Source organism: Eretmochelys imbricata, chromosome 3 (assembly GCF_965152235.1).
Source record: "Eretmochelys imbricata isolate rEreImb1 chromosome 3, rEreImb1.hap1, whole genome shotgun sequence".
NCBI classification, from domain to species: domain Eukaryota; kingdom Metazoa; phylum Chordata; order Testudines; family Cheloniidae; genus Eretmochelys; species Eretmochelys imbricata.
Window position 1 is genome coordinate 167,094,112 of NC_135574.1, and position 26,835 is coordinate 167,120,946.

The 26,835-nt window shown below is 45.1% G+C and overlaps 1 protein-coding gene across 2 annotated transcripts; it reads left to right on the plus strand.

Moving 5' to 3' along the window:
* The first annotated feature begins 3,714 nt into the window (after positions 1 to 3,714).
* On the plus strand, positions 3,715 to 16,998 carry NEK2 (NIMA related kinase 2). Of its 2 annotated transcripts, none has more exons than XM_077813788.1 (9): positions 3,715 to 3,859; positions 4,384 to 4,601; positions 7,094 to 7,334; positions 8,925 to 9,007; positions 9,291 to 9,417; positions 9,596 to 9,815; positions 10,899 to 10,953; positions 11,034 to 11,104; positions 16,025 to 16,998. In XM_077813788.1, the coding sequence occupies exons 1-9, from the start codon at positions 3,764 to 3,766 to the stop codon at positions 16,240 to 16,242; spliced, it is 1,329 nt and encodes a 442-aa protein (XP_077669914.1). In that variant the 5' UTR covers positions 3,715 to 3,763; the 3' UTR covers positions 16,243 to 16,998. The 2 variants fall into 2 exon arrangements, with proteins under 2 accessions (XP_077669914.1, XP_077669915.1); XM_077813789.1 differs by having other exon boundaries at positions 4,384 to 4,493.
* Positions 16,999 to 26,835: the final 9,837 nt, after the last annotated feature.

Consider the following 26,835-nt stretch of genomic DNA (forward strand, 5'->3'; position numbering starts at 1 on the left):
TGAGGTTACAGGGACAAACCATCCCGATGTGTAGAAAGAATAGTAATTATGGCAGGCGACCAGCTTGGCTTAACAGTGAAATCCTTGCTGATCTTGAACACAAAAAAGAAGCTTACAAGAAGTGGAAGATTGGACAAATGACCAGGGAAGAGTATAAAAATATTGCTCGGGGATGCAGGAGTGAAATCAGGAAGGCCAAATCAAACCTGGAGTTGCAGCTAGCAAGAGATGTTAAGAGTAACAAGAAGGGTTTCTTCAGGTATGTTAGCAACAAGAAGAAAGTCAAGGAAAGTGTGGGCCCCTTACTGAATGATGGAGGCAACCTAGTGACAGAGGATGTGGAAGAAGCTGATGTACTCAATGCTTTTTATGCCTCTGTCTTCACGAACAAGGTCAGCTACCAGACTACTTTTGACACGGTCTCCCACAGTATTCTTGTCAGCAAGTTAAGGAAGTATGGGCTGGATGAATGCACTATAAGGTGGGTAGAAAGCTGGCTAGATTGTCGGGCTCAACGGGTAGTGATCAATGGCTCCATGTCTAGTTGGCAGCCGGTATCAAGTGGAGTGCCCCAAGGGTCGGTCCTGGGGCCGGTTTTGTTCAATATCTTCATAAATGATCTGGAGGATGGTGTGGATTGCACTCTCAGCAAATTTGCGGATGATACTAAACTGGGAGGAGTGGTAGATACGCTGGAGGGGAGGGATAGGATACAGAAGGACCTAGACAAATTGGAGGATTGGGCCAAAAGAAATCTGATGAGGTTCAATAAGGATAAGTGCAGGGTCCTGCACTTAGGATGGAAGAATCCAATGCACCGCTACAGACTAGGGACAGAATGGCTAGGCAGCAGTTCTGCGGAAAAGGACCTAGGGGTGACAGTGGACGAGAAGCTGGATATGAGTCAGCAGTGTGCCCTTGTTGCCAAGAAGGCCAATGGCATTTTGGGTTGTATAAGTAGGGGCATAGCAAGCAGATCGTGGTCGTTCCCCTCTATTCGACATTGGTGAGGCCTCATCTGGAGTACTGTGTCCAGTTTTGGGCCCCACACTACAAGAAGGATGTGGATAAATTGGAGAGAGTCCAGCGAAGGGCAACAAAAATGATTAGGGGTCTAGAACACATGACTTATGAGGAGAGGCTGAGGGAGCTGGGATTGTTTAGCCTGCAGAAGAGAAGAATGAGGGGGGATTTGATCGCTGCTTTCAACTACCTGAAAGGGGGTTCCAAAGAGGATGGCTCTAGACTGTTCTCAATGGTAGCAGATGACAGAACGAGGAGTAATGGTCTCAAGTTGCAGTGGGGGAGGTTTAGATTGGATATTAGGAAAAACTTTTTCACTAAGAGGGTGGTGAAACACTGGAATGCATTACCTAGGGAGGTGGTAGAATCTCCTTCCTTAGAGGTTTTTAAGGTCAGGCTTGACAAAGCCCTGGCTGGGATGATTTAACTGGGAATTGGTCCTGCTTCGAGCAGGGGGTTGGACTAGATGACCTTCAGGGGTCCCTTCCAACCCTGATATTCTATGATTCTATGATACTGCACTGGGCAGCACAGCATGGGGAGGAGGTGACCAGCCCTCTGTGGAGAAAGAAGTGGTTCGGGACTATTTAGAAAAGCTGGACGAGCACAAGTCCATGGGGCTGGATGCACTGCATCCGAGAGTGCTAAAGGAGTTGGCGGATGTGATTGCAGAGCCATTGGCCATTATCTTTGAAAACTCATGGCGATCCGGGGAAGTCCCGGACGACTGGAAAAAGGCTAATGTAGTGCCCATCTTTAAAAAAGGGAAGAAGGAGGATCCTGGGAACTACAGGCCAGTCAGCTTCACCTCAGTCCCTGGAAAAATCATGGAGCAGGTCCTCAAGGAATCAATACTGAAGCACTTAGAGGAGAGGAAAGTGATCAGGAACAGTCAGCATGGATTCACCAAGGGCAAGTCATGCCTGACTAATCTAATTGCCTTCTATGACGAGATAACTGGCTCTGTGGATGAGGGGAAAGCGGTGGACGTGTTGTTCCTTGATTTTAGCAAAGCTTTTGACACGGTTTCCCACAGTATTCTTGCCAGCAAGTTAAAGAAGTATGGGCTGGACGAATGGACGATACTGTGGATAGAAAGTTGGCCAGATTGTCGGGCTCAACGGGTAGTGATCAATGGCTCCATGTCTAGTTGGCAGCCGGTATCAAGTGGAGTGCCCCAAGGGTCGGTCCTTGGGCCGGTTTTGTTCAATATCTTCATAAATGATCTGGAGGATGGTGTGGATTGCACTCTCAGCAAGTTTGCAGATGACACTAAACTGGGAGGAGAGGTAGATACGCTGGAGGGTAAGGATAGGATACAGAGGGACCTAGAGAAATTAGAGGATTGGGCCAAAAGAAATCTGATGAGGTTCAACAAGGACAAGTGCAGAGTCCTGCACTTAGGACGGAAGAACCCCATGCACCGCTACAGACTAGGGACAGAATGGCTCGGCAGCAGTTCTGCAGAAAAGGACCTAGGGGTTACAGTGGACGAGAAGCTGGATATGAGTCAACAGTGTGCCCTTGTTGCCAAGGCCAATGGCATTTTGGGATGTATAAGTAGGGGCATTGCCAGCAGATCGAGGGACATGATCGTTCCCCTCTATTTGACATTGGTGAGGCCGCATCTGGAGTACTGTGTCCAGTTTTGAGCCCCAGACTACAAGAAGGATGTGGAAAAATTGGAAAGAGTCCAGCGGAGGGCAACAAAAATGATTAGGGGCCTGGAACACATGACTTATGAGGAGAGGCTGAGGGAACTGGGATTGTTTAGTCTGCGGAAGAGAAGAATGAGAGGGGATTGATAGCTGCTTTCAACTACCTGAAAAGGGGTTCCAAAGAGGATGGATCTAGACTGTTCTCAGTGGTAGCAGATGACAGAACAAGGAGTAATGGTCTCAAGTTGCAGTGGGGGAGGTTTAGGTTGGATATTAGAAAAAACTTTTTCACTAGGAGGGTGGTGAAACACTGGAATGTGTTACTTAGGGGGAGGTGGTGGAATCTCCTTCCTTAGAAGTTTTTAAAGTCAGGCTTGACAAAGCCCTGGCTGGGACGATTTAGTTGGGGATTGGTCCTGCTTTGAGCAGGGGGTTGGACTAGATGACCTTCTGAAATCCCTTCCAACCCTGATAGTCTATGATTCTATGAAATACCCCTGCGAATCACCAGAGTAAATTGCCTAGGGAGGTTGTGGAATCGCCATCGTCCGCAATTTTTAAGAGCAGGTTAGACAAACACCTGTCAGGGATTGTTTAGATAATACTTAGTTCTGCCATGAGTGCTGGGGACACTACAAGAGTGCAGGGGACAAACTGCTATCTGTCGGAATTTGCTTCATCAGGCAGCAGTTTTCTAAAATCGGTAACGCATCAGTAACTGCTACAGGCAGCACATTGCTCCAGGGAGCAGGTTCCTGCACTACACTCCGTGGATGGGCCTTGTCCGCCTGCTCCGAAGAGGAGGGGGCGGTGCCCGCGGAGAGACGCAAAAAGGGGGTGGAGCTAAGTCTTCGGATCCCTCCTGGCGTCGCGCCGCACCACGCCTCGCGCCGCCCTGGTTGCCTAGCAGTGGTAACGGCCGTTACGCGGCGTGCATTGTTTACAGGAGAGTAGCCAATGGGAGGGCAGGTGGGGCTGCGGCGCCGGGCCAATGGGCGGCGGGGGCGGCGCGTTTAAACGACGGCGACAGGTAGCTGCGTAGTCGCTGTTCTGTTGGCTGTGCTTCAACGTGTCGCGGCGCCATGCCGAGCCGGCCCGAGGACTACGAGGTGCTGCTCACCATCGGCGCCGGCTCCTACGGCAAGTGCCAGAAGGTGCGGCGCCGGGCGGACGGCAAGGTGAGCGGTCTGGGGCCGCGCGCGGGCCCCGGCGCTGCGGGCTCCGATGGCCCCGCACCTCTCTGCTGCCCGGGGCGGTTATCTCGCCTCGTCGGCGGCTCCGGCTGGTCGCTGTCTGACGGCGGGCCAGCCCCCTGCTGCCTCTGGCGGCGCCCGGCAGCGGCGCTTCCCCCACAGGCGGGCTCTGGAGGGCTGGCTGGGGCTGCGCTCCCCGAGCTCGGCCCCTGCGGGTTCGGGGGCTCGCTGCTGGCCCCCCGTGGGTTAGGGGTGAGGCGGATCCGCTGGAGCGGGGACACTTAGCACCCCACGGGTCGGCTCGTGGGAGGTGAGTCGGGGCGGCTGCTCTGCAATGTGAAGCTGCCCGTCGCTCGGCCGGCTTGGGACAGGGGCCGCCCCGTGTTCGTCTCCGCCGGCTCGTCAAGCGCTGCTAGCTGGACAGTTAGCTTGTGTCTCGGCTTGACCAGCTGTCCCTAGGGGGAGCATTCGTGTTTTGTCCGCTAGTCGCGGTGTGCACTGTCTTTCAGGTCTTAGTTTGGAAAGAGCTTGACTATGGCTCTATGACCGAAGCCGAGAAACAAATGCTTGTTTCGGAAGTGAATTTACTCCGGGAGCTGAAACACCCAAACATTGTCCGGTATTATGATCGCATCATTGACAGAACTAACACAACCCTGTACATCGTGATGGAGTATTGTGAAGGAGGTGACCTGGCTAGTCTAATTGCAAGATGTACAAAGGAAAGGCATGTGAAATCTGTTTATGGGGATCTCATGCTCTCCCATCTAAATAACCGGAGCATTTACCAGAATTAAGCTAAATCAAAATGCGTCTCTTTGTAATCCATTAGAAACTTGGGTTTGATACATTTAATCACCTCAGACTTCTAAATACTCTCAAGTCTCTTCTTAAAGTATAAAAAGGTATACTTTTTTAAAAGGTATAATTTAGTAGAAGTTGTGTTAAACTGACTTCTGTTGATAAAATACAGAAAAACTGAGGTACCACACGCACACTGGAATAGTCACTATTGCAGGGATTTAAAGTAAAACTAAGAAGAAATTTGGTAAACTGTCTTAAAAGCAAGTTCAAATATATTAAACCTGCCTCAAAGCCCCTTTCCTGTCTTGTGGGTTTTAGAATGTGCTTTAATTTTTTTTCTCTTGAGTCCACTTGCCCCTAGATGTGAGAACTATCTATAAGAGAAGTGGTGAAACTATCCTAACAGAACTTACTGCTTCAGCTCAAACAGAATTCTAATATAATTTTGTCTGACTTGGCTCTAACCATACAAGTCCCAGAGCACTTTAGAGTGGGTGACCTTGACAGCTCCTCCATGCTGTCTGTTAAATGTCCCAGGATGCAAAACTAAAATCACAAATTGAGACTTTGAGATAAATCACTTGAATTGTTCTACATAACAATGCTCTGGGCCAATTATCTTCTAGGTTTTGCTGTGTGATACTTACAAAGAGGAGAGAAAGGAATGGATTTTCTGTCCCAAAAATGGGATGGCTGTGGGGCCCACTTCCATATGGGGTTAGGTGACCCCAGAGTCTGACCCTCTATGGGAAACGCTGCCCAACTGTCATCTTTGAAAAGGCCTTTCCATCATAAGAATGGCTATCAACACTGATTCTCTTGTGTCCAGTATATACCACTAAAAAAAAGGAAATTAATGCCTTAAAACAAAATCCCTGTACACTGTGTGGCATTTTTAATTCCCCAAAAGTGCCAAAATGTCATGAAGTCCACTAGTTGCTCTGAGTTTAATCCCCAAGGCCAATATTTTGGTGCTACTGAGGTCTTCAAAACCCCTGTTCAGCTGCTGCCTAAAGCCCCAAGACATCTAAGTTTTTCTGCCAGTGAGCATGCTCACAGTTGTATTGTTCTAAGGTATAAGACCAGTGTTTAAGTGCCAAGCCCTGAAGCATTGCCCTGCATATCTTGTTGGCAGTACCTAATTCATAGGTGTGCTCTGAGGTTGCTTAAACTCCCACACCATAGTTGAGAGGTGGCCTCCATTAACCCAGGGATGAGATTTGGGTTCAATTCCCCTTCTGCCTGATGTGGAGAAGGGATTTGAACTTGGGTTTCCCACCTTTCAGGGGAGTGCCCTAACCACTGGACTAGTCATTCTCTCTGGCCCAATGAATATTTAATTGTTTATATACGGTGGACTGATTCAATAGGAGAGAGAGCAACCCACACCAGCATAGCCCAGTGGTTTGGACACTCACCTGAGAGGTGGGAGTTCAAACTTCCTCTTCACATAATGCAAGGTCTCCCACATCCCATGTGAATGCTCTAATGAGTGGGCTAAATACTATAAGGGAAGTTCACTCCCCTTTCCCTGGCATTTCTTGGGTGTGTGGTTTTTTTAAAAAAAAAACTCCAGGAGAGAGCTCACTGCTGAGAATCCCAAGCAGAGATGGACATTTCCCTCTTGGATAGAGTTAGACACCTAAATCCCTTTGAGGAGTGTGGATTAAGACTCACCCCTCTCCTCAGCTTAAGCAGTTCCAACAGGTAATGCTATCTCTGCCCAGTGTGCTGGCTTTTTTTGTAAATCCTATTCTTGGGTATCTAACTCTCTCCATGCAGTGGGAGCCTAGGTGCCTAACTTGAGGTTGTGGATTCCACTGGATGGGAATGTACATAAAAGTTAGCACTGTTACAATACTCGCATTACTTTGTGGATCTAGCCCTCTGTGTTACTGCTATTTGCTTTGCATGGTAGATGTTAGGATACTATTGCCATGGGTGGTAGTACAAAACCCTAAGATGGGAACAAATAGTTAATTAGAGGGTGACTTGTATACTTTCTCTATTTACTGTATTTACAAGATCTATAAAAAGGGGTACTTGTGGTACGTTAGAGACTAACAAATTTATTTGAGCATAAGCTTTCATGAGCTACAGCTCACTTCATCGGATGCATGCAGTGGAAAATACAGTGGGGAGATCTTATATACACAGAACATGAAACAATGGGTGTTACCATACACACTGTAACCAGAGTGATGGTAACACCCATTGTTTCATGTTCTGTGTATATAAGATCTCTCCACTGCATGCATCTGTAGCTCATGGAAAGCTTATGCTCAAATAAATTTGTTAGTCTCTAACGTACCACAAGTACTCCTTTTCTTTTTGTGGATACAGACTAATGCAGCTGCTACTCTGAAACCTTACAAGATCTATATTACTCTAAATTAACTTCTTCTCCTTTCCTAGACACTACTTAGAGGAAGACTTTGTTCTCCGCATGTTGACTCAGTTGACCCTGGCCTTGAAAGAATGTCATAGACGGAGTGATGGTGGCCACACTGTGTTGCACCGTGACCTAAAACCAGCAAATATTTTTCTAGATAGCAAGCACAATGTGAAACTTGGAGACTTTGGATTGGCTAGAATATTGCACCATGATACCAGTTTTGCTAAAACATTTGTTGGCACTCCATATTACATGTCTCCAGTAAGTGTTCCAAGATCCTGGTTTCTTCTGCAACACCTGGCTTTTTAACAGAATTCCTCAACATCTTTAGAAGTTTTTAGTTAATGAAACCTATAACTAAATCTTAATTCCTGTAGCCAACTCCTTTTTAACTAGGGACAGACCTTTAAAACTTGTGTTTGGGGGAGGGAGGGGGGAACTTGCCTGCAACAATTCTGCATCATATATCAGAATGGTCTTGTATATGACTGACTTTCGGGTTTGATATGACTTAAGCATCAAGTTTTTTGGACTGTAAAATTTCATAAATTAAGTGTTGTACTGTTTCTGGTGTGTTAGCTATAGGATGGGTTCTCAACCTGAGGGTTGTGGACTTCCCCGCCATCTGAACTGGGTTGAAAATGTGCTCAGGGATCTGTGTTTGTTCTGTCTCTCCTCTGTGTAGGAAGGGTAGTGATGGAGTTCCGAAACTGTTTTTCTGTTACATGGAGTCATGGTATAATTAGTTAGCCTCTTACAGTTTGTATGGCAACTTCCACCATGTGTGTGTAATCTTACGATATGTTCCAGTCTGTGCATCTGATGAAGTGGACTATAGCCCACAAAAGCTTATGCTCTAATAAATTTGTTAGTCTAAGGTGCCACAAGTACTCCTGTTCTTTTTGTGGTATAGAACAAGTTGAGGACCACTGCCATCAGACTATTGTGCATACTTAATAAATCCACAACACCTTTCTCTCAAATCCATGTGTTCAAAGAGAACATCTGTAGCATTCTTGTTCCTATCTTTCTCAGAATGAGGCTGGAATAGCTCCCTTGCCTCCTGATATTTTACTTTTGAAGGCTGCTGTTCCTGAGTCCAGCACAAATTAGAACTGTGCACTAGTCATCGCTCACCATCCTAAGAAGATCCTTTCAAAGACAGCATTCTTAGTTCTTGACTACAGTTGATGTGAAGCTCTTAAGAACCTCCATCATGGCTACTGCCCCAGCTCTTCTCCCTGGGAGAACAGACCTCTTACGAGGTATTGTTTGTTAGTACCATCCTTGTCTTGTTAGGTCTACCCCCTGCAAGTCACGTTTCTGAAGTATCTGCCTTGGTATCTTGGCACTGACTTTTACTTGATTCTTGTCTTCTCACATCTGCATAGTAGTGCTGCAGTGATGGAGTAGGGTACTCTACCTTCTTCAAATGATTGATCTACAAGGGTTCTTGTCCTCTGTGGCACATAGACTTGGGAGTGAAAATCCTGCAAGGTCATGTCAAAGCTCACTACTTCTCTTTTGCTTCTGTGCTCTATGTGCAGACTCTAATGGAAGTTTGTTTTCCCTGTATAATGTCTTGCATTTGTACTGATCCAAAAAACTGATGCAGTTTGAATAAAGCTTTGCTCCAGCTCAGTTATTGCTGTAATATCTTCTTTATTCTGAATTGTACTAGCTTGAAGTAGCTATTGTGAATTAAACTGCAAACTCACCAGTGATAATTTAGTAGGTTGCACAACTATTAGCTGATCCTTCATGGAGAACTTGGTTCTGCTGCATTATTGTAAATGAATTGCTGTACACCTTCCTGATAACACATTTTAAATAAAGGCTTCTCTTTCTTAGGAACAAATGAACCGCATGTCATATAACGAAAAATCAGACATCTGGTCTCTAGGATGCTTGCTATACGAGCTATGTGCACTCTCGTAAGTATAAAGATAAATGATGTGAGACTACTTACACTTCAGTTATAGTATGTGACTAAACTATAAACAGGTGAAGACCAAAGTTTGTCTAAAATCTTAATCCAACAAACTGTTTTGTTTCCAAAATATTTTAAAAATCAAAAACCAGCTCTCTTCTAGACACTAGAAGAACCTTGATTGAAGTGGTAAATGGAGATTTTCCTCAAACACAATGAAAACCCTTTAACACCTTTCCAGTTAAACAGTGAAAAGAGCCTTTACAAAAATACATACTGTTCTTCAGGCCTCCATTTACAGCTTATAACCAAAAGGAGTTGGCAGAGAAGATAAAAGAAGGGAAGTTCAGACGAATACCCTATCGTTATTCAGATCAGTTGAATGAACTTCTTAAAAAGATGCTGAATTTAAAGGTAGGAATTGACTGCTGTGTTCACTAATACTTCAATCTGATACTTAAAGCATTTCAGAGCTTTAATTTTACTGTAGGATGGAACTTGTACAGTTTTTCCTCCATTAAGAAGGGAATTGGTGTCCTAAACTTCTTAAACTGACACTGTCACACTCTTTCCTTGGCTTGTTTCTTTTAAGGACTACTGTCGACCCTCTGTTGAAGAAATTCTACAGAATCCCTTGATAGCTGACTTGGTGGTAGAAGAGCAGAGAAACCTCTCGGAGAGGAGAGGACGAAGATCAACAGAGCCAGAAAGGCTGCAGCATTCAGGCACTGCAGTAAATGAGCTAAAACTGAAGGAACAACAGTTGCAGGAGAGAGAACGAGCCATAAAAGAGAGAGAGCAACAACTGGAACGTATGAAATTCCATTCTGGGAGTGGGGAGGTTAATCAGACTGGTCTGAAAGCCTATGAGGGGGTAGTCCAGATTGTAGATGCAGCCTGTCAGACTTTTAAAACTACCATTTTCTCTTTTGAATTTAATTAAACCTTACCTGGTGGTCTAATCCAGGAGTAGAAACCTAGGTTGGGATTGTGGGGGGTGGAGAATGCTTGCTATGAACAGCCAAGGTTACCAAAACCTACAGAACATGGGGCCTGAATCTGCCTGAAACAATGTGTAGCCATACAGGGTAAAATGCATGGAATGCTACCAAATCAAAATGGTAGCATTTTACTCTGTACTGGCTCTATACTGTGAATATGCAGTTGCCCAACAGATTTGGATCCTTGCTCTGTATAAATGCACAATTAGTGTTAGCTACAATCTATGAAAATTATTGGAGGTTGTGATGTGGCACAACTTAAAAAGGGGTGTGTGTGTCTTTGGAGACTGTCCATTGGAGGAATATCCAAAACTGTTACGAAACACAATTGTCAATAGAGCTCATAGCAGTGAAGCTATATGGTCAGTTCTTTAACTAATTGGATTTATGTAATGGATAACACTTGAGTTGTACTTGCCATCTTTAGCTGCATGCAGTTAACTTATATTGTGCCACAATGGGAACATCTATTTTGAAATTCAAGCCCTGCATATGGCACAGCTAAAATAAAGTGTCTGTGCAAAATGGCAGGACTGAACACTAGTATAGCTTCAGCCAGCCATGCATGATTAGACTAGAAAACAAGACTCTCTCAGAGCATGATTGATATTTTAAAGCAGTATGAGGATTCCATGATGGAAGAACGTTATGCATCACTTAAACTCCTTCGTGTCCAGTCACTGCCATATCCCATGAAGAGCATGGGCTGAGAACCTGTCTCTCTACACAGCAATGTACTACTTTGCTACCTAGAGCAACAAAGCAGAAATTTAGGGGCTTGACACTTCAGTGATTACCTGCTTTTCTACATGAAAATCTGTCTTGGGACCAGGCTTCTCCTGTTTGGAAAACACCAGAAATCTGTGTTAACTTTCTTCATATGCTTACTTCCAGAGAGGGAGCGGGAGCTATGTGTTCGTGAGAGACTGGCAGAAGATAAACTTGCTAGGTATTACACTGTAACCCAGGTTAAACTTTAAGATTGTTTGCTGTAGAAATGGTTTATTAACTTATCTCATTTCAAAACAGGGCTGAGAACTTGATGAAAAACTACAACCTACTCAAAGAACAGAGGATATTGGCAGGTGCAAAAAGCCCAGGTATGAGAATAAACAGACAGCCACTTGAACTAGTAAACACAGATTGGCACAGCCATGAGGATGCCCTTGACATTCTGCATGCCATGAAAAGTCCCATCTTACCAAACAAACTACATAAACTTCTGTAATGGTTTTGAACAGAAACTTGACCACATTTTTTAAAGTGTCACATGGAATGAACAAAAACTGCTGTACAATGGGATCACATCTGCTGCTGTCAATATTTATTGAACCTGAACATCAGAAATAAGGGAAGGGTGTTAATATGAATTTACTTTCTCTAGCTAGTTCTAGGTTTCAGAACGTTAGTAATTTGTGAAATCAGATCCATGTAATTATGATCTAGCTTTAAAATTTTAGTCTTCAATAAAACATAAGGCATGTCTTATGACCACTCAGCCTTCGCTTCATGGATGGCTTTAAAAGAGAAGGCAGATTTACACTACCTTTTTTCCACTGATCTTAAGGGTGGCTCATAGTTCACATAGTCTAACATACACTGAACTTGCAACCGAATGAGTCAAATTATACTTGGTAGAAACCTCAGCTGATTTAGAACAAAGAGCAGTAATTTTCCAAATCCAATCCAAAAAACAGACATGGTACAATACCTTGCATAACAATTTAAAGCTAGATTGTGGAATTTAGGCACCTAAATCAATTTTCTGAATCAGGCACTCTTGTGGTTCAGAGACCTGTAAGCTTCCCCCTTCATTCTGTAGGCACCTAAATTTTTTGCCATAAAAGTTCCCTAGGTGCCTATGTTCTGTCTCTGGGCATGTGCTTTGCAGCAGCATACCAAGTACCTGGATGCCTAAGCCCCAGTGTGTGTGGTGCACAAACCAGGAAAAGATAGGTATTCTTCCACCTAAGTCACATATGCAGGGCCTGATCCTCTAACTATGGCCTAAAGAAAAAGAGTACTTGTGGCACCTTAGACTAACCAATTTATTTGAGCATAAGCGTTCGTGAGCTACAGATCACTTAATTGGATGCATACTGTGGAAAGTGTAGAAGATCTTTTTACACACACACACACACACACACACACACCATGAAAAAATACCTCCTCCCACCCCACTCTCCTGCTGGTAATAGCTTATCTAAAGTGATCACTCTCCTTACAATGTGTATGATAATCAAGGTGGGCCATTTCCAGCACAAATCCAGGGTTTAACAAGAACATCGGGGGGGCGGGGTGTAGATTACCTTGCATAATGACTTAGCCACTCCCAGTCTCTATTCAGTCTCTCTGTTCTAAGTCAGCCATAAAAATGTTGGCATACTGTGGGGCCATGCCGGTACCCATAGCAGTGCCGCTGATTTGAAGGTATACATTGTCCCCAAATGTAAAATAGTTATGGGTAAGGACAAAGTCACAAAGTTCAGCCACCAGGTTAGCCGTGACATTATCGGGGATAGTGTTCTTGACGGCTTGTAGTCTATCTTTGTGTGGAATGTTGGTATAGAGGGCTTCTACATCCATAGTGATCAGTGGCACTGCTATGGGTACCTGCATGGCCCCACAGTATGCCAACATTTTTATGGCTGACTTAGAACAACGCTTCCTCAGCTCTTGTCCCCTAACGCCCCTACTCTACCTGTGCTGTATTGATGACATCTTCATTATCTGGACTCATGGAAAAGAAGCCCTTGAGGAATTCCACCATGATTTCAACAATTTCCATCCCACCATCAACCTCAGCCTGGTCAGTCCACACAAGAGATCCACTTCCTGGACACTACAGTGCTAATAAACGATGGTCACATAAACACCACCCTATACCGGAAACCTACTGACCGCTATTCCTACCTACATGCCTCCAGCTTTCACCCTGACCACACCACAGGATCCATCGTCTACAGCCAAGCTCTGAGATACAACTGCATTTGCTCCAACCCCTCAGACAGAGACAAACACCTACAAGATCTCTGTCAAGCTTTCTTACAACTACAATACCCACCTGCGGAAGCAAAGAAACAGATTGATAGAGCCGGAAGAGTTCCCAGAAGTCACCTACTACAGGACAGGCCTAACAAAGAAAATAACAGAACGCCACTAGCCGTCACCTTCAGCCTCCAACGCATTATTAAGGATCTATAACCTATCCTGAAGGATGACCCAACACACTCACAAATCTTGGGAGACAGGCCAGTCCTTGCCTACAGACAGCCCCCCAACCTGAAGAAAATACTCACCAGCAACCACATACCACACAACAGAACCACTAATCCAGGAACCTATCCTTGCAACAAAGCCCGTTGCCAACTGTGCCCACATATCTATTCAGGGGACACCATCAAAGGGCCTAATAACATCAGCCACACTATCAGAGGCTCGTTCACCTGCACATCCACCAATGTGATATATGCCATCATGTGCCGGGAATGCCCCTCTGCCATGTACATTGGTCAAACTGGACAGTCTCTACGTAAAAGAATAAATGGACACAAATCAGATGTCAAGAGTTATAACATTCATAAACCAGTCGGAAAACACTTCAATCTCTCTGGTCACGCAATCACAGACATGAAAGTCGCTATCTTACAACAAAAAACTTCAAATCCAGACTCCAGCGAGAAACTGTTGAATTGGAATTCATTTGCAACTTGGATACAATTAACTTAGGTTACCTTGCATAATGACTTAGCCACTCCCAGTCTCTATTCAAGCCTATTTCCCCCTGTTTTTTCCTACCCCCCCACCCCCCGACGTTCTTGTTAAACCCTGGATTTGTGCTGGAAATGGCCCACCTTGATTATCATACACATTGTAAGGAGAGTGATCACTTTAGATAAGCTATTACCAGCAGGAGAGTGGGGTGGGAGGAGGTATTTTTTCATGCTTTGTGTGTATATAAAAAGATCTTCTACACTTTCCACAGTATGCATCCCATGAAGTGATCTGTAGCTCACAAAAGTTTATGCTCAACTAAATTGGTTAGTCTCTAAGGTGCCACAAGTACTCCTTTTCTTTTTGCGAATACAGACTAACACGGCTGTTACTCTGAAACCTAACTGTGGTCTGTTTGCTCTCCAGATTGGGTCCCCATAAGCAAGCTTACATAAAATAGCTGGGGGGTGGAAGGGGCAGGAGGAGGATTACCTCCCTCAAACTCCTAGCCAAGTTCTTTAGAGTATTCACATGGGATATAGGAGACACTGATCCAATGCCCACACCATCATCATTCCACATGAAGTAGTCTTCTACAAGCCTGGTTCTAGCTGTCATATGCTGCTTCAGCTTAATCACTAAAAATAGCATTGTTTTAATGTCTAATTGTCTGCCTATTAATCCCTTGCCTCTTGCAATATTACTACTTTCTGATGCTCTCCCTTTCCTGATATAAATGTGGAAGAAGTCTGCAAGAGGTGTCCTGCTTCTCTTTCGTCCCCTTGCCGTCCCCTTGCCGCCCCCATCCTCCTCTTTGTAATCATTCAGGTTTACTTAGTTATGCTATAATGTGACAATTCCTAATTTAATATCCTCTGCATCTTTCATGGTTTTTAACTTTCTCTTATAAAGAGTTTGCTTGCTGTAGAACAGACCTAGCTAGAAGGCTGCACCCAGGTCTCTACCTTCCCTATCTCACTAAGCTCAGCTTTATTACCCTTACAAAGGGCCTAGTTTTACATCAATCACAGAAAAATCAGAGTAACACTGAAACTCTGTTCCAGTTACCTCACACTACCAGATAAATCAATCACTGTTCTCTTATAGCTCTACTAACTTGCATGGGTTTTAACTTTAAGAAAAATGCTAACTAGGAGGTTTTTTCCCCTATTAAGTCCCCTAGTATTTTCTTTCAGGACTAAATTCAATTGTTGCGATTACCACTAGGCTTCTGCACTGGCAGAGGCTCCCTGCAGAATCCATCATGTTTAGGCAGGTTGCTTACTAAGACCTTCTCACTCCCTGTGGTTTGAGAATCAAACAAGTTTTCTGCAAAACCGTGCAGAGCTGGGACTTTATTATGGAAGCATGGCTGAGCAAAATTGAGTTCTTGAATCATTGCATTAAAACTAAACTGCTGCTAGTGTAAAATGGTCAAATGTGAACTCTGCCCTTGTTCTCGGGAAGCCTGCAAGCTATGCTGTCATTTAAAGACAAAAATGTGTACAGGTACGCATGGCTTACCTGCACCAGGGAAAAACATCCCTTACATTTTCAGAAGATACTGAGTACTCCTCGGTGACTTTTTTTCTGAAATAGCATGTCATTTGTTGTGGCATAGAGGGGTAGGTAAAGTGTTCTCAGTACATTAATATTGACTAGGCCTGATTCAACTAGTGTCAGTACATAGGTCAGGCCTCTGGGTTATGTAGCTGTTTTATCCTATACTTCACTGCAACACTCAAGCCATCAAGAGTTTCTATAATCGAGTGCTGAACTTGGAAACTAAACATCTTTCACTATCCAGCACCCTCCACCTTTATTTTGACTCATTGTATCACTGCTATCTGTATCCTTGCTCTTCTGCAAAATAAAGGTACTCTCCTCTTCTTGTGTGCTCGTTGTAAAGAGATGACTAAACCAAACAAAAGTAAGTCTCTACAGCCCTTTCTATCTTAGGTCTTAAGTAAAATTACAACCTCCAGTAACCTATAGCACTGTCATGTTAAACAGAGCTTTTGTATCCTATATAACTGTCCCCTAAATAAGCTGGGTGGGTGGGGAGGCAAAGGATGGCATTAGTTGGAAACTCAAAAGTGTGAATTACATATGAACAGCATTTGACTCTATTGATTCAAATAAAGCTGTTTGGCAGTTACTCTACTTAATACATGTGTTAACTTAGATCCAGATTAGGTTCCCCTCTGCAAAGTGACTGGCACTGATATGAATGAATAAACTAATATTGAGGAACACTCATTCAATGAAAGTCAAAAGCCCTTTTCTTCACTCTTTCTGTCTTTAAGATGAAGTGCTACTTCCCTCTTCAGCAAGAAAGAAGGTTCACTTTGGTGCAAGTAAAGAGAATGCTATATCCAATGATTTGGAGAATTATCCTCTCCCAAAAGAAAAATGCTCTGAGCTGAAGAAACGCCTTTATGCTGCTAACCTGCGGGCTCAAGCATTGTGCGAACTGGAAAAAAATTATCAACTAAAAAGCCGGCAAATTCTGGGCATGCGCTGAAACTGTGTACAGTATTTAACATTTTAATGTCACTTAAGAATGTATAGGTACAACTATTTGTGCTCCTTTTGTCTTGATTTTATTTTTTTACCACCATCTCAATCCTGTTTTGTTTTAGCAGAGATGCTACCATTTTAACTTTCTTTTACATAAAAGAAGTTATGTATGTGTTTCCCTTTTCGATGAATTTTCCATCATAGACTGTCCATGCTTGAAAGGACACTTCAGTGGAACAGAAGGATAGCTTTGATAAATAGTCAAACATGAAAATACTTGTTTGACGTAGAGAGAGAAAGTGGCTAAGTTGAGAGAATGAAGGATGTCTATAAATTAAGAATTAATTCTGAAACTACATAAGTGATGTAGGTAGCTTTTTTAATTTAAAAAAGTGTCTTGATGTGATAGATGTATTTTTCTTTCAGTTGAAAAGTTCTATGAAAACCTTTAAAAAAATTAGTGTGTAAATTTACCTGTTGTACAATTATTTTACACCATTTCCTTTTTTAGATCAAAGAAATCTTGTATCCTTTTGTTGCCACCTTATACTTTTTAATTTTAAAAGTATTTTCTGTAATATTGTAAACATACAACTGCTTGTAGCTATTCTTGTTTCATATGACAACAAGAGCAAAGATGTGAAAAGGTTGCTATTCTACCCCCTTTCACCAATTAACTGATCTACCCGTAACTGAAGGTAGACATAATGTACTAAAATAAAAATCTATTTTCCAGCATCCATTTGCAGGTTCCTAATAATGGAGCTGTGTGTTTTCTCTTGTGTGGCTGATTCATCCCAAATCTGGGGGGGGATAGGCGGGGGGCAAGAAGGGAGAGTAGGTAGATATCCATATATTTACCAAAGACCCACAATTCTAACCTAGATTTGAAGCTGTGCAGGTGTAACAGCTATTTATAGCTTGACAGTGGTGATGTGTAAGGAAAGGCCTAATAATTTTAGAGTTAAATATCATAATTAAATCCCACCTAAGTGTTTTTTAATTAATGCTATAGGTTTTTTGTTTGGTTTTTTTTTTGGGCGGGGGGGGTGTAGATTCTCAGCCTGAAGTAGGTTAGGCTCACAATCTGACCTCCCTTAACATTGTTTATAACTAAGGAAGTACGTCTTATCAGGGTGGATAAAAATCAATGAAATTGGATTTTTTTGATCAAATGCTTTTTCCTCACAAAAAAATCTATCTAAAGATACATTATAGCTTAAAGAGATCTCATCATGGAATAGGGATTATTAATTCTGTAGTATGAGAATATATTCATGTAATGTCTAAGGAAAGTTTTGTAAATGAGTTCCAATAGTTCATGGATTAGGGACCCAATTTTATGCAGTTCCAGGGGCTTCTGTATAGATTTAGATTAATCTTTCTATCTACCCAATGGGACTCGGTGCTCAGTCTAGAAGATACCATCAGAGATGCCTAGTTTTGAAGTTTTCAAACTGAATTTCTCTCTCCAGCGATAACATGCTTGTTAACAGCAAAAATGTTTTTAAATAAGCAGAGGTGAGAAATAACAGACTTCAACCCTATTGTCCCTCTGAAAATCTGTGTATACAGAATCAATCCCTTACCTCTCTCTGAAAGTGCAAAGTTTCAGAAAGTTCAATCATTAGAAGATTGTTGGGGGCAGCATAGACCTGGACAAGCAGAAGAAGTCTGGAGATAAATGTGAGAAGGGAGGGACAGGCAGTAGAAACAAAAGTGAAACTGTTTGAGCAGCATATTCCAGGAGTCTTGAGGCCTTTCTGAGTGTAGCCTTCATTGATTTGAAATCTACCATACCATTCTCATACTAGAAGGGAAAACCTATAATGGCAGCAGGCTGTAAAAGAGACCCAGTTTGGGAATATTTTAATGAAGTTCCTCTACCTGTGGGTCAGAACGCATGTGTGCAAAATGCAAACAGTGCAACAAAGAAATGCAAGGCCTGGTTGCCCAAATGAAACAACATCGTGAGAAGTGTTCCTTCTCGGGAGGAAGCTGCATTGAAGATGATGAAAGGAACATGTCTGAATATGCAGGATCTTCAGGTTGGTAAACTTTTTAATTTCATATTTCTTTCTTAAGGACTGCCTGTATTCCTTCTGGACTATTCTTGAATTGTCATGTTTGCAGAAAAAAATATAGTTATTCTCTGGTACTATCATTTTAGATACAGTTGTGATAAAAAAATAGCTAAAATAGGCAGATTTTCCTTTTTACAATTTCATCTTTAAAAGTGGTACTGAGTGTCAGTGAATGCAATGAGTAATATTAAATGAGCAATATGGTAATAATAATTAAATAACTGCATTGACTTATTTTGTTTAGGAGAATCCATCCTCAACAGACAAGATTCTGAAGACTATCCACCTTCAAGATCACCATCAGTTTCTATAGTTTCAGAGTTATCTGCCAATTAGTGTTTCAGTCACATGTGTGTCACATAGCCACAGTATATTACCTGTAGCAAAAAGGAAAAAAAAAAATCTCCATCCAGAAACAACCAGAGATAGATTTGTGATAAGAACCAGCAGATTACAAAAAGAGGTAATTGATGAAAAAATTGCCTGGTTTGTTTATGCAACAAACTCTCCTTTCCGAATGATTGAGAGCCCACACTTTATTAACATGGTTCAGTCATTAAGACCAGGATACAGTCCACTCAACAGAGCAGATATTGCAGGCAAATTGCTGGATAAAGTGTATGAAAGAGAAATTGAGCAGTGTGCAAAAGGTCTAGAGGGTGAAATTGTTAACCTGAATCTTGATGGGTGGAGCAATGTCCAAAATGATCCTGTTGTATGTGCTTGTGTGACAACAGAAGAAGGGAATGTCTTCCTTACAGAAACAATTGATACATCAGGAAATGCACACACAGCAGAATACTTACAAGAACTAGCAGTAAAAGCTATAACAAGAGGGTGGGGGGGAATTCAAATGTCTTGTACGCAGCTTGGTCACAGACAATGCTGCAAATGTATCCCTGATGAGAAGAAATTTAGAAGGGAGTGAAGAGCATCCCAAGCTAATAACATATGGTTGCAGTGCTCATATGATGCACCTCCTAGCCAAAGACTTCAGTGTTCCAGAAATAAAGGCTATTGTTGTTGAAATTGCAAAATACTTCCGTAACAACCACTTTGCAGCAGCTGCTCTGAAAAAAGTGGGAGGAACCAAGCTAACTCTCCCACAAGACATGCGATGGAACTCAGTAGTGGACTGTTTTGAGCACTATATCGAGAACCGGCCTAATCTGATGACAGTTTGTGAACAAAATTGTGAAAAAATAGATGGCACTGTCCCAACCAAAGTTCTCAACATTGGGCTTAAGAGAAATGTTGAACACATGCTGAGTACCCTGAAGCCTATTTCTGTAGCCTTGAACAAAATGCAGGGAAATAGCTGTTTTATTGCTGACGCTGTTGAAATTTGGAAGGAACTGAGAGATCTTAAAAAGAGAAATGTGCAATGACAGAGATAAATTACAAGCATTAAAAAAGCAAATGGGACGAGTACCATCTCCAGCTCATTTTCTTGCAAATATTCTCAATACTCGGTACCAGGGTCAAACCTTAACTGCTGAAGAAGAAGAGTTGGCTATGACATGGACATCCAGCAATCATCCCTCCATAATGCCAACTATAAGAAACTTCAGAGCTAAGGGTGAACCATTCAAGAAATATATGTTTACTGATGATGATTTAAAGAAAGTCCCACCAGTTCACTGGTGGAAGTCACTTAAGCACTTGGATTCAGAGACTGTTGAAGTGATAATCTCACTTCTGCCGGTGTAGAAAGAATAGTTTCTTCCTTTGGACTAATTCATTCCAAATTGAGAAATCGTTTGGGACCTGAAAAAGCAGAAAAGCTTGTTTTTCTTTTCCAGATTATGAACAAACAGAAACTGAAGGTGAAGATGACTGAGTTAGCTGCAGAAGCCAATATTTTAAGTTTCTCATGTTGACCTGGCTGACATAGTCTATTTAATTTTTGTTTTGTTTTTTAAATTTCATTTGACTGTTTTAGTTAACACAATGTTAACAAAAACAAACTGATTTTAAAAAACTTGAATGTTTAAAATCAAAAGTTCATATGCTTGTTTTGTTAAAATATTATGTTTGCTATTGAAGAAAAAAATTCAGAATACATAATGTTGTTGTTTTAGTTAAATAAAATAATTTAAATGTCTGTTTGGTGATGTTCTCCTCCTAATACAGCATGGCAAGAAAACCCTCCAAATATTAATGATTAACCTGTTGAATTGGAGATAGTTCACCTCCCAATGACTTCATACATATCTGCTTCAATTACCTTTGGTAAATGAAATAATCAAATCATCATTCATTTTCTGATATAGCTGTAAAACTAATCTGAAAAGTTTTCAAAATAAATCACTTTAAAAATGTATAGTGTGTACCTTCTAAAAATGAAACCTACATCTATCTCTGAGTTTTGAAGAATTTAGGTCTGCACTTTTATGTAGAAATCTATGATTAAATAGTCTTCCTGACTAGTGATTTAAATAATTATTTAAATCAATTTGATTTAAATCAAATCCACCCTGCCTCTTATAGATTTAAAACAGCTATATGTGATGGTAATTTGCTATTTGTCCAGAGGTGGTGATTTTAATAGTGTTGAGCTCTGCTGCTTTCTTCCCATGTGGGAATAAGAGAGAAGTTTCAAGAACCTTTTGTGTGGAGTTGGAAATGTGCTTCCTCTCCTCTCAATTTTGAAATGACAAGCCTAGCATAAAGAATACAAATTCTCTGTGTTCTCAGTTGGTTCTGTCTCTATATGGGCCCAAGGCTGATCTCACACAGATGTAACTTCATTGACTTGAATGGAGCTACTGTTGTTGTAAGTGAAATCAGGCTTGGATCCATTGTCTTTAAGCTCACATCTGTTTATATGTAAGTGATTTTACTGTAGTTAATACTACTATTCATGTCAATCAGATGAGATTGAGGCTAGGATTCACATTTTCCCTGTCTCACTTGAGAGGATTTTAGCAGTCTGTAATCTTGAGAGCCATTAGGTCTGGAAATCTGGATTGAATAGTACATTTTTCACTCCTTAGTGGTATATGAAATTCCAACCATTAAACTGAACTTGGAATTGAAAGGAGAGTGGATGCAAGAGCGTAATAATGATATACTGCAAGTGTCAGAGTTTCAGGGCTAGCTGTTCCAGTATTCTCTGAGTGGTCCCTTGAGAGCATTCATTTAAGGTTTCTAGCTCCTAGCCATCACCTCTCTTCACTGGATACCTATACCTCTTTCCCTCCAGACTGGGGTTTTATGCTAATAGTCCTTCCACGCCTCACTGATTTCCCAAGCAGGTCTCACCAAGGTTCAGCACGCGTGGTTAACTTTCTCCAGGGACTACAACAGTATACACTAGTTGCCAACCAACCTTCACAAAGCAAAACATATTTATTCTTAGGGCAAATGCATTTCAGAGAAAGCATAAAAAACATTAAACATTCCTATATGCATGCAAAAACCTTACTAGAGGTCATCCATCAGTTTTATGGTGCTCTAGTAAACCGAAGTCTTTCCAATCCTTCCACAAGGGTTCGGGATCCGCCTTGGACAGAAGATCCTGTAAGCTTGTTAAATCAAAAGGAAGACCACAAGAGTGTGTAAACTTAGCTGGTTATATCAAAAGTCTTTTCTTTGTTGGTCTCATGAAACCCATTTTGAACCAGCATATGCAATCATCTCTGAAGGTGTTTACAGCCTGAGTGATTTGCCTTGATCCGCCCCTTACCCCATTGTTTTTAGTTCCTGGAGGAGCTATAGTAACCCTTTCCCACCCCCTGGAGTTGCATACAATCCTTAGCCCAGAATGATACAGAGACAATAAAATATAGTCCCCAAAGATACTGTGCACAACTGGAATATCTGTCTCAATAAGGTCATATCTATGAACTGCTGAGGTAAGAAAAAGTGGTGATCCAGTATAAATGTTCTTCTTCGAATGCTTGTTAATGTCCATTCCACATTAGATTTGCACGCGCCACATGCATGAGCGTCGGAAACTTTTTCCCTTAGCGGCTCCCGTTGGCCTGGTGGGCCCCCCAGGTGGCGCCACTGCGCCCCGCATATATACCCCTGCCGGCCCGACACCCTCCAGTTCCTTCTTACCGTCCGTGGTGGTGTTGGAACAATCTCTCTCTCTTGTAGAAGAGCAGTCCCTTAGCCTTTAGAGTAGCTGTTATGAGTTTGTTTACATATAGATTGTGAACACTTAAGTGATTAGGTGTTTGGAGGCCTCCAGCACCGGCCCCGGGCTGCAGGGCATGCCGCAGGTCCACGGCTTCAAGGCTTGCGCCACATGCTGCAAACCTATGCCAGTTAGTGACCCCCATGACTCGTGATCTACGTTGCCTGTGGGACGGACATCAAACTGAAAGGTGTAGGATTTGCAAGGTGTTCAACCCAAGGACAAGGAAAGAAAGAGACTTTCGCCTAAAGCAACTGTTGATGGAGGCCGCATTGCATTGCAGCTGCTGGGACCAGAGCACCCGATGCCGGCTCAGGCTTCCTCTGTGCGTAGTGCCCCGGAGCCGTCAGGAGACCCGGCACCGGCGAAGCACCGTAAACTGTCAGCCCCAGAGTGCCAGGCTAGGCCCCGGCACCGATCGTCCTCCCTAATGCTGCCCCCGGCGCAGCCTAAAGGAAGGCGTGGTCGTTCCCCGCACAGGAGGCTGGCGCCTCCCAAGGCACCGAGCACCGACAAGAGCAAAAAGGCCACGGTACCGGCGCTGACACAGGCGGGCCCAGCGGCACAAGCCCCACCGAGCCCAGACCTAAATGAGCTCAGTGCGGACGATGGGCTCGAGGGCATAACGGATCATCCCTCTACGCCTGGCACCTTTGAGGCGGCAAAGGACCTCATCGAGCTGTCAGCGGCGAGCCCCTCCTGTATGGGGAGAACCCTCCGGCACCCATGCCTCAGGCGCCATCAAGGGGTAAGCCGGCAATGGTGTGCCGCTCGAAGACACTGTCCCGGCACCTCTCCCGGAGTTGGTCCCGGTTGAGCTCCGACTTCGCAGACTCGCACTTGCCAGTGGCCCAAGGAGTTTGCGGCACCAGCAGTGGGTCGACACAAAGAAGCGCCAGAAAGGGCACACCGCTCTCCAGCACCGCCCAGAGACCGGCACCGGGAGGACTTGAGACAGCCCTCGCCAGAGGTCTCCCGCAGACGGTCCCAGTCCAGGGAATGCTGGCACAGCTCCTGGTCCCGGTCCCGGTCAAGATCCCGGTCCCGCTCAGCCAGGAGCTGCTTGTTCTCCAACCGGTGCAGATCATTGGCACTGCCATGGCCTTCGCAATCGGCGTCGCCACAGTCCGCGCCGGCTATAGCTACCCGCACCAGGGCCCGGACAGCAGGGACCCTCAGGGGAACTGGCAACCTCCATGGGGGCCACCAGGTCATTGGCCCTTCTGGAACCCTTAGGCCTATCAGGAGCGCGAAGGGGCCCCGTCCAGGGCAAGTTACTCGGTGCAGCGGTCCTGGTCCCCGCACCCACACCAGACGGTGCCGGAGGCAACAGTATCCAGGCTTCCAGCATCCCCCCAGCATAGACCGGAGAGTCCGGCACCGAGCCCGGTGCTGTCCCATGGACTCCCGCCCCGGCCTGAGCCGGGGGCCCCTACTAGGGGAGATGGGGAGCAGGAGGACCAACCAGAGGGGGTCAAGCAGCAGCTAACCTCCTAGTCTTCCCCCGATGAGGCGGTGGCGGGTACAGAGGTATCCGGTCCTCCACCAATAGACCATAGAGCCCACCAGGAACTGCTGCGTAGAGTTGCCCAAAATTTGGGGTTGCAGGCCGAAGAGACAGTTGAGTAGGAGGACCCCATGGTGAACATTTTGAGCCCCAAAGGTCCATCCAGAATAGTGCTCCCGCTTATTAAGACCATTCAGTCTAACTATAAGACTATATGGCAGACCCCAGCCTCCAGCGCTCCAATGGCTAAAGGAGTGGAGTGTAAATACTTTGCCCCATCTAAGGGCTATGAGTTCCTATTCTTCCACCCGAGTCCATGCTCCCTAGTGGTTTCGGCACTGAACGAAAGGGAGTGCCATGGACAGCAGGCCCTGGCCCCTAAGGCCAAGGAGGCGAAACACCTGAACCTTTTTGGTAGAAAGGTGTACTCATCCGGGGGTCTTCAGCTGAGGATTGCAAACCAGCAGGTCATCTTCAACAGGAACAATTTCAACTCCTGGGCAGCGGTGGGGAAGTTTAAGGACAACCTCCCGCAAGGTTCCCAACAGGAGTTCACGGCCTTGGTGGACGAGGGCAAGGCAGTAGCCAAGACCTCTCTCCAGGCCTCCCTGGATTCGGCAGACGCTGCAGCTAGAACAATCATGTCGGGGTGGTCATGAGGCTCTCGGCCTGGCTCCAGGAGTCAGGCCTGCCCCCCGAGGTACAGAATACGCTCCAGACCCTTCGAAGGGTCCGGGCTCTTCTCGGACCATACAGAAGCGAGGCTGCATAGCCTCAAGGATTCATAGGCTACGCTCAAGTTGCTGGGTAAGCACATCCTGGTGACCCAGAAGAAGCCCTTTAAGCCGCAGCCTCCCCCTCAACGCCAGTACCAGCCTCGCCATAGGCATGAGCCTTACTGTAGGCGAGGCAGGGATAACAGGTGACGGTGCAACAACAATAATAACAATAATGCACTGGGCCAGAACCAAGGCCAGCACAAACCCCAGCCATGCACTAAGCCAGGCTTTTGAAGGTGCGCTCGAGGACAGCATACCAGACCAGCCACCAGATCTGTCCCTTTGTTTCCTGAACCTCCCGTCCCGTTTCTCCTGTGCGTGGTCCACCATTACGTCGGACCTTTGGGTTTTACGCACGGTGCGGAATGGGTACTCGCTGCAGTTCGTCTCCCCCCATCTTACCCCCTCTTCCCCGTCCCTCTTCAGGGACCCCTCTCACGAGCATCTCCTAGAGGAGGAAGTCAGCTTGCTGCTACAGGCGGGGGCAGTAAAGGCGCTGCCTCACGGCCTAAGGGGAAAAGGGTTCTACTCCTGGTACTTCCTCATCCCCAAGGCCAAAGGGGGCCTTCGCCCAATCCTAGACCTGTCCAGGCTCAACAAATTCCTGGTCAAGACCCAGTTCCGCATGGTCTCTCTGGGCACCATCATCCCTTCCCTGGATCTGGGGGACTGGTACGCTGCCCTTGACATGAAGGACGCATACTTTCATATCGCCATTTTCCCAGCACATCGGTGGTTCCTACGCTTCACCCTGAGGTGAGAACATTATCAGTTTGCGGTTCTCCCGTTCGGTCTAGCCATGGCCCCAAGGAAGTTCATGAAGTGCATGGTGGTGCTGGTGGCCTTCTTATGGAGGCAGAGAATCCAGGTGTACCCGTACCTTGACGACTGGCTCCTGGCGGGCCAATCCGAGGCGGAGGTGCAGGTCCATTTGGAGGTGGCCCTGAGATTGTTCTACGAGCTGGGGCTCCTGGTCAACGTCCCCAAGTCCACACTCATACCCACGCAGAGAGTGGAATTCATAGGGGCGGTCCTGGACGCGGTGCAGGCCAGGGCAAGCCTTCTGGTATCCCGATTCCGGGCTATCCAACAAGCAGTGGCCTCCCTGCGCCAGTTTTCAAAAACAACGGCCAGGTGCTGCCTGCGGCTGCTGGGCCACATGGTAGCATGCATGCATGTGGTCAGGCATGCCAGACTGAGACTCAGGATTCTGCAGACGTGGCTCGCTCAGGTGTACCGCCCAGGCAGGGACCTCCTGGACTTGGTAGTGACAGCCCCAAGGGCTGTGCTGGACTCCCTGCTGTGGTGGCAGTCCCAGCCTGTGGTTTGCGAAGGCATCCCTTTTGCTGCCCCACTTCCAGACCTGACGCTGGTGACGGACGTGTCAGACCACGGATGGGGGGCTCACCTGGGGGACCTCATGACACAGGGGTTGTGGTCCAGAGCAGAGCGGTCACTCCATATCAACGTGAAGGAGCTCAGGGCAGTTCATCTCGCCTGCCAGACCTTTCACGCCACTCTGAGTGGTCACAGCGTGACAGTTCTGACAGAGAACACTACTGCCATGTTTTATATAAACAAGCAGGGCGGGGCTCATTCCTTGCCACTCTGTTGCGAGGCTCTCCTCCTCTGGGACCTTTACATAGCCCATGCGATTCACCTTGAGGTGTTCTATCTCCCGGAGGTGCGGAAAGAGCTCGGGGACTCCCTCAGCAGGTCGTACCACATGCATGAGTGGATGCTCAGGGTGGACGTCGTACTTTCGCTCTTCTGCAGGTGGGGGTTTCCCTGGGTAGATCTGTTTGCCACCAGGGCCAATGCCCAGTGCCCGCGGTTCTGCTTATTCCAGGGCTGCAGCCCGGGCTCATCGGGGATGCGTTTGCGATCCCATGGAGAGGGGGCTTGATGTATGCCTTCCCCTCGCTCCCCTTGCTGCACAAGGTCCTGCTCAAGGTGCACAGGGACAGGGCGGCAGTGATCCTCATCATCCCAGCCTGGGCCGGCCAACACTGGTACACATCACTCCTAGAGCTGTCGGTGGAGGCCCCAGTAGTCCTGCCCCTACACAGGGACCTCATTACAG

What these genes read in the sequence shown, in the direction of transcription:
- NEK2 (XM_077813788.1), top strand. Translation starts at nt 3,764, where the DNA reads ATGCCGAGCCGGCCCGAGGACTACGAGGTGCTGCTCACCATCGGCGCC. An exon ending in GCAAGATGTACAAAGGAAAG is followed by an intron (nt 4,602 to 7,093) that starts GCATGTGAAATC and finishes CTCCTTTCCTAG; the next exon opens with ACACTACTTAGAGGAAGACT. An exon ending in TACGAGCTATGTGCACTCTC is followed by an intron (nt 9,008 to 9,290) that starts GTAAGTATAAAG and finishes ACTGTTCTTCAG; the next exon opens with GCCTCCATTTACAGCTTATA.